General features: G+C 23.9%; 2 protein-coding genes across 2 annotated transcripts; both read left to right on the forward strand.

Moving 5' to 3' along the window:
• Positions 1–1,939: 1,939 nt before the first annotated feature.
• On the forward strand, positions 1,940–7,288 carry LOC112684408 (peptidyl-prolyl cis-trans isomerase-like 1). Its single transcript, XM_025555929.1, has 5 exons — positions 1,940–2,358; positions 2,420–2,553; positions 3,449–3,538; positions 3,923–4,030; positions 7,137–7,288. Exons 1-5 carry the CDS (start codon positions 2,276–2,278, stop codon positions 7,247–7,249), a joined length of 528 nt encoding a protein of 175 aa, XP_025411714.1. The 5' UTR covers positions 1,940–2,275; the 3' UTR covers positions 7,250–7,288.
• On the forward strand, positions 4,822–6,062 carry LOC112684409. The gene has a single exon (XM_025555930.1). The coding sequence runs from the start codon at positions 5,538–5,540 to the stop codon at positions 5,919–5,921; it is 384 nt and encodes a 127-aa protein (XP_025411715.1). The 5' UTR covers positions 4,822–5,537; the 3' UTR covers positions 5,922–6,062.
• Positions 7,289–8,241: the final 953 nt, after the last annotated feature.

The following is an 8,241-nucleotide window of genomic DNA, read 5'->3' on the forward strand; positions in this document are numbered from 1 at the left end:
TGTTTCTAGTTGATATAATTGTCTTATAAATCTAACTATATTTAAATTGTATTAAGATTTTTAAAAATGCTTGTACTTACTAAAGACAAGTGAGCCGAACTACTCAAAATAATTAGAGGACTCAACTAATTTATAAGATTTAGAGTTACTTTCATAAAGTACAGCTAACTCTGACATATTTTATATTCATATTCTCATATGAATATATTTCGTAAATAAACGTAAAAAATGTATTGTTTTTTTCCAATTATTAATTTAAAGTTTTAGAAATATATCAATAATTTCTTTATTAATACATAGAATTACAGTTCATTAAGTTAATAAGTCTGAACTGAAAAAAAAAGAAGAGTAAAAATAATATTTTGTTAAACGAACTAGCTCAATTTAATTTAGAGACTAATTTAATTTAATTTAATTTAATAAATTTATGAATTATGTATTATTAATTTTTTATTTATTGATCGATTAAATATTGGGTGTTAACCTTAATCTAATCTTCGTCAATAGTAATAGAAAAAATTTTAAAAAAAATTACATAAATAAAACAAAATTAAATTAATTTAATGAATTATAAAATATAATAACTTAATAATTTCTTATTGTTTAGATTCTAAATTTAAATTCTAAGTTTAATTTCTAAATTTTTTCTTAAAAGCATTTTTTTCCAGTAACATTCGTATTTTTTACACTCTATGTAAAATAATCAAATATAAATGCAATACAATTATTAGTATATATCATATGTAAACATTTTTTTTTAATGTGGCCCTTGATAAACATTTGAAAAAAAAAATATGGCCCGCGTGGTCCAAGAGGTTGCCGACCCCTGGTTTAGAACGAAGACTGGAATCCAATTATTAAATTTAATTAAAATAGCCAATAAATCAAAACAAAAAAATCAGAAACTACAAAGTAAAATTAACTGGAAACAAGAAAAAGAGGATTTACGTGCACAAAAAAATGAAAAGTTGAAGATTCGAGAACACTAATATTATATATACTCATTTATCAAAAAATTGGTTGGTACCTAATTATTCAATTATTTGGTCATTATTATTATATTATTATTTTTTAAATATTAATACTTATTTTAAATAAGTGATTTATAGTATAAAAATTATTTTTTATTCAGTTTTTATAATAATAATAAAAGCTTAAAACAACGAATTTGTATGTAGTTTTCAACGGTGCACCGTAACTGCTCTTGCATCATAGCCATTTTGTAATATATCACCTTAACTCCGCACATAATTTTTTTTTTTTTAACATCCTAACTCCGCACATAATATGTGTATACATTTTTGTACATAATTTAAAAAAAAAACAATCAGTATTTTATCAATTGGCAGTCGTTATATAATTCTATGTTTTTATTTGTATTAACAACTAAAATATAATAAACTAAAAAAATGTATAATAATAAAGACAATTTACAACAAACATCGTCGTCGTTCATATAAAATTAAATGTAGTAAAATTATAATGTAAATTAAAACTAAATATTATTAAGTGGTGCAAAATTTTTACAAAATTATATCTATCAATTTGGCCGTTGTTATATAATTCTATGTTTTTATTTATAAATTCCATATTGGTTTTTTTAGTTCTAACTATCCTACTTTCATTATTATTAGCAGAATTAATTCATATGTAAGGATCCGTCTGCATAGCTAATAAATTTTTAATGAAAACTGCAATATTTGAATGTGCTGAAATAAATCAATTACCAAATTTGGCATGAAAAGACAATTTTGTGCCATGCGGACTTTCAGTGTTAAAAATATTTTTAGAATGAGAAGCTAACGGTACGTTAATTTTTTTGACCGTGCGTAACTAAGGTGCATGCGAAGTTGCGGATTTACAAAATAATTTTATTGGTGCTGAGCTACGGTGGGTCCAGTTTTCAATACATTTCTTGCCCTTACGGAGTGGGAGTAATGAACTATTCAGACGTCTCGTTTTTTCCGCGTAGTCATAATAGGAAGTAATCACCGCAGAATAATTTAATTCATTTTTTATTCTTTATCTCGATGACATGTAATAATTTATTAATCTATGGTTTCAATGCCTACCACGTTTAGAAGAATATTCGAAAATCCGTCACTATCTATGGGTTAATATTTGTACAATGTGATAATAAGATAAAAATTAATCATTTATGTGTTCCCTTTTTTCGAGGTTTTAAACAATTTGCTTTTCGGACAGTTTTTCATTTAATATTTGTTAACTCTTTAAGTAATTTGAATTATTAATTTTACTAAATAACTATTGAAAAATGAATGATTCAGTTATGATCCATGGAGCTGGTGGTATTCCAGATAAATCTTGGAAACCACAATTTGGAATTATTGACACTTCGTATGAATCTACACATATTTTATGATATTTTGGATTTTCGTAGTAATACTTTTATCTTTAGAATGGGTCAAATGACAATTGAACTATATTGGGATCATGCTCCAGAGACTTGTCGTAATTTTGCCGAACTTTGTAGACGTGGTTATTACAATAATACAAAATTTCACAGAATCATTCGGAATTTTATGATTCAAGGTAAGAATTTCTTTTTCTTTTATATTTTAAATAGAACCAGAATTTAGATTTTGTTCCTCAGGTAAAATACCTAATTTTAAAGAGCCCTTTAAGATTGCAAACAATATCTTCAAATATCAAATTCAAATAAAAAATAGGTTTAATACAATTTTGCTTGTAAAAGTTTTTAACAACACTAAAAAAAAAAATTTAATTATAAATTAATATAATTTATAATTATATCAATTATATTGTTATAAATATGATATTCTAAAATGAAAATGTGATTCAATTCTATACAGCAGCCTTTTTTTTATCACTCAGACATTAATAATTCCAAAACTACCACTATTAACTAAAGAATTATCTTGGTTTTTGTTATTATTAAATATTTATAAACCAAAAAAAAAACCTCTTATAAGATAAATTTACATGCAGTATACCCATTGCAAATAAATAAAATATTCATAATCTATTTTTAATTTTAATTAAACAGTAAATATTATTAATTTCAGTTTGATACAAAACTGTATGTTTTATACCTATACTAAATTTATCCAAAGTAACATTACTCCTCAATATGCAAGAAATGTTCCATCTTGTTGTCATTTTAAATATTTTTAAACGCCTGAATAATTTGCTGTACTGAAAATAAGAATATTATTTACATTTATTTAATTATGACTATATAAATTAGATCATAATATTCTAGTAGAACATAAATTTTGAATATTAAAAATTCTACTTCCATAACTCAAAAAGTGTTCATCTTCTTTATACTTTTTCTTTCGATGATCGTGAATCTTTGCATTCAAATATTTGTCTTTTATCTTTTTAGGGAATTAAAAAAAAATCCAAGTTATACTTACTAAATCATATAGTGTTACATTTTTATAATTAAAATTTTTTACCTTAGGTGGTGATCCGACTGGCACTGGCAGAGGTGGTACATCAATTTATGGCACACATTTTGATGATGAAATCCATGATGATCTTAGACATACAGGTTTGATTATACCTACCTCTCATCTTATTTTAACTTTATTTTACCTAGCATCTAAGACTACCATATTTATAAATAAGCTATGTATATTTTTTTATGTATATTATTTATTAAATTCACTTATTTAGTTTAATATATTTTGAAGTATTTATTAAACTATTATTATTGTGATTATTACATACTATTATAGTTATTATTACTTATTACATCTGTTGTTCTCCTATGGCATAATATATATGTATATACTCAAACAATTTTTGGTGCCAGTGTAGCATACGAATTATTTTATTAATGAAGTCAGTAAATATGTTAGTGTAATGTGTTTTATCTTATGTTGTTAAATTTAAACTCCATATTAAAAAGTTATATTATAATTTATCATTTTAGGTGCAGGCATTGTGTCTATGGCTAACTCAGGACCTAATACAAATGGCTCTCAATTTTTTATTACGTTAGCACCCACTCAATGGCTTGACAAAAAACATACAATATTTGGTGAGTATAATCTAATCTCATAATATTGTAATAATTAAAATATTTAAGTACTAAGAATGTGATTTTACTTCAATTATTAATTTTATATTTTTTTTTTTAGATTGATTATTTCTTACTTTCAGTCTTACTTTTTCAATGTTACATTTTTTAAGAATTCTAATTTGTTTTATGAATTACATTATTATACATATTTATTAACATAATATTTTGGCAAGTTTTATAATTTATATACTCACACATAATATTTTTATTTTATTTTTTTTAAACTTGTATCTCTGTTAATATGAATATGAATATGAATATTAATATGCTATTAATATGAATTTAAATGCAAAAACATATTAGTTATAACCAATTTTTTTTAGTTAAAATTATGGTTATTAATTAGAGAATTATTATTTATATTTATATACATTCTTAAATATATTTATTTTGAAGTATGGTATTTACTATTTAGTATTATATTTTCATTAATTCATTATATATATATATATATTAGGGTGGTCCTTATTTATGAACTTCATTAATGTTATGTCATGGGCTCGAAATTTTGTTTGGTATATTGACAAGATAATTTTGGTAAAATTTGAATTTGATAAGTCAACCCCTTCACGTGCCTCAAAGGGGTTAAAGTTGTATGCTAAGGGATGAATTATACATTTTCACCTGTAATGTCTTAAATTCTAAATTTAGACCATATATGTATAGGACTATTTTTATAGTAATGAATATTTACTACAAAAAAGGTATCTTGTAAATTTTTTGTAAAATTAATACTTTTTCGTAAAATTAAGAAAAACCAGTCAAAGTCAATAATTTTGGAAAATGGTTCGTTTTTTAGTTATTTATCTGTATTTCCTTAGATTTTATAGCTACACAAAAATTGTAAATTAGCAATATTTTTCCACACAATATTATCCATCCAACACTTTTATATTTAAAAATGTTATGGTTTCCCTTTTTCAAAGTCATCATTATTTAATGCAGTTTTATTAAACACGAATCACACTAAACATATACCTAATTATATAATTTTGATAATAATAAAATATGTGTAGACAAATTTAAAAATCACTTTCCGAGAGATGACTATTAGGAGTTTATACAGCTAGTTTTAATATTTTTAGGAGGAATACCTCCAAATGGTATACGATTTCGTCAGCCAGGTGCTTATCACTTAGCTCGATGGATGTCAAAAGCTATATACTGTCTTAAAATTTTAATGTTTTGTGATCAATTTCAAATTTCAACAAAAGAAAAAAAGTCACTGGAAGATATATGTAGTTTTATAGTTGAATGTTATATTCAAGTGTGGATTTCGGCTCCAGATATTATTACCGCTCCTATAAATGATATTATGTTTTTAAAAAAGTTATTGAATTATAACAATAATAAATTGGGAGAAGTTGCTTTAAAAAAATTCATAAACCACTTGTGGTATTTGAATGAAGAATGTGCTGTGTTTTCATTATTTGATGACCGAGTTGACTACAATACTAAACATTGAATGGCAAATAAAATTTTGCAAGGATACGAAGAAAATATAAACGAAGAAGAAAATGAAGGTTCAAATAAAAAAATTAACGTACAATTTGACGATGTATCAAATTTTGTTAATCAAGATCTTCCATTTGCCCTGCTTAATAATAAATCATGGAAATTATTTCAACGATTTAAAATATCTTTTAACTTTTTACGAGAAGATCCAAGCACATGGAAAGCCTTGGATGAGTATATACAAGCTAAAGAAATATTATCTGCACTAAAAGTCGTTAACGATACAGCTGAACGTGGGATAAAATTGATGGAGGAATATAATGAAAAATTCACTAAAAATGAAGATCAAAAACAATTTATTTTACATATAAGAAATATTTATATAATCTTGTGATATTTTACCTTTTTCAAATAATATAAATACATGTAACTTTTTTAAGTTATTCAAGAATATCGCCAACAATATCCAGGGTTTAGCCGTGAGATTTTAAAGAAAACTTATGCTTATTAATAATACATCATTAATATTATTTTTTAATATTTAATGAATAAACTTAAAATTAAATTTGATTAATATATTGTGTAACATGAATACCATATTTAAAAAATTAACATATTTTAATAAATAAAAAGTTGTAAAAACCTATATTTTTAAGGTTTTTCTTGATTATTTACAAAAGGGTTAATGTACCAAAAAAAATGAAAACTTCTTATTTATAGATAATATTGTGTATAAAAAACGAACCATTTTACAAAAAATTTACAAGATACCTTTTTTGTAGTAAATATTTATTAATATAAAAATAGTCCTATACATATATGGTCTAAATTTAGAATTTAAGACATTACAGGTGAAAATGTATAATTCACCCCCTTAGCATACAACTTTAACCCCTTTGAGGCACGTGAAGGGATTGACTTATCAAATTCAAATTTTACCAAAATTATCTTGTCAATATACCAAACAAAATTTCGAGCCCACGAGTATAAATTTTTCAATTTTTTTTTTAACCTCTATAACTAAGGACCACCCTAATATATATATATAAAGATTTTATTTTTAAAGAGCTTATTATTTTTTTAAAAAATGTCTCTGATTTGTAATGCATGTATGATAGTATATTGAATACAATATGCAATTATAAATTAAAAACTTTTTGCTAGCAAATTATAAAAATAACCAATATTTTTTATTACAATTATTAATATTATTTTTTAAATTTTTTTATGTTTAATGTGTATAATATTATATTTAACTTCTGCCTCTCAAATACATACTATACATTTAAATTAAAAATCTGCAACATTATTAATTTTTAATAAAAAAAATATTAAGAACATATTTAATAAATAATTTAAAAAAAAATATAAGTATTTTTTTGTAATAATAATTTAAGAAATTTTTAATTCCTAATTTATGTAGATACATTTACAATAATTAATAATCCTCATCAATAATTTAAGAAGCTTTTATATTTAATATTGATAATGAATTTATGACATTGTTTTATCCAAAAACATTGTTATATTCATTTATTTATACTACTATAAATAAACCGTAATATAACTATAAAGTATATAAGAATAATATTTTATTTTTTTTTTCTAGGTCGTATTCATTCTGGTATGAATGTTGTAAAAAGAATGGGAATGGTAGAAACAGATAAAAATGATCGACCAGTTGATGATGTAAAAATATTGAAGAGTGGAGTACAATTTTAAATGTAATATGGTGGAAAAATGTACAAAACTTAAAACCTGACTGATAAAATAAAAATTTACCTATTTAAATCTGTTTAATTATTTTTATAAGTCTGTCATTCTCAATAAATTTTAATTTTTAAAAATTAATTTTTTATTTCTTCTAAAACAAAATAAATAATACAATTAAACATATGTATACTAGCTGAACCCATGCACTTTGTAGCCCGTTAACTCATACCTGTACCTCTTCTATGTCTCAAACTGTGGATTAAATTTGTTACCTGTTATTATGCTAGCAGAATATTTTTATACATATAGATAGATAACAGTTAAAATATACTACGTAATAATCTTACGGTTTTTTTTTTAGAAAAAATAATCATTTTTTGCAAGTGTTTAGTAGGGATAAAGAAAGGTTTATGAATAAAATATTTAAATTACAAATTAAACTGTTTAACTTCTATTTCATATTGTGATACCACAAAAAAAAATATTATACTCGTACAATCGACTATCGATAAATTGTAGTAGCAAGGTTACTGATGTTTTAAAGTTGAATGAAACGTTAAACAACGTTCCATATTGTCATGTTATTATTGTTATTAATTATAATACGAATAATACTCATACTTCATACCAATCAGCCTTTTCGCGTCTTCAAGATAAATCTTTTTTTCCTATTTAGAATTTGTTAAAACCTCAGGAAAATTTCGTGGAGGGTCACAACCCCCAAAACTCACCCTTAGTTGCTCAACTGGGAGACCAACTTCACCTTCAATGTTGCCTGCAAAATTGTAGCTTCAAGAACATTGCCCCTCAATAGAGCAAGGACTTTCGTGCATTTGCATATTTTTTCTAGTTAACTTTATCGTATGTTTAGTATGTACACAATACATTTCATAACGTTTATGATGAAATACTCTGTGGCGGATTTACACACGGGGCAACACGGGGCAGGTCTAAAAGGGCGCCTAATGAACCAATGGGTTGACTGTATTTTCGTTTATTGT

Source organism: Sipha flava, unplaced genomic scaffold, assembly GCF_003268045.1.
Source record: "Sipha flava isolate LNK unplaced genomic scaffold, YSA_version1 249_pilon_pilon, whole genome shotgun sequence".
Taxonomy (NCBI): Eukaryota; Metazoa; Arthropoda; class Insecta; order Hemiptera; family Aphididae; genus Sipha; species Sipha flava.

Excerpts from the sequence above, each read along its gene's own strand:
- LOC112684408 (XM_025555929.1), top strand. The coding sequence starts at position 2,276 with ATGAATGATTCAGTTATGATCCATGGAGCTGGTGGTATTCCAGATAAA. Across the intron at positions 2,359-2,419 it reads TTTGGAATTATTGACACTTC|AATGGGTCAAATGACAATTG; the intron begins GTATGAATCTAC and ends TTTTATCTTTAG. Across the intron at positions 4,031-7,136 it reads CAAAAAACATACAATATTTG|GTCGTATTCATTCTGGTATG; the intron begins GTGAGTATAATC and ends TTTTTTTTCTAG.
- LOC112684409 (XM_025555930.1), top strand. The coding sequence starts at position 5,538 with ATGGCAAATAAAATTTTGCAAGGATACGAAGAAAATATAAACGAAGAA.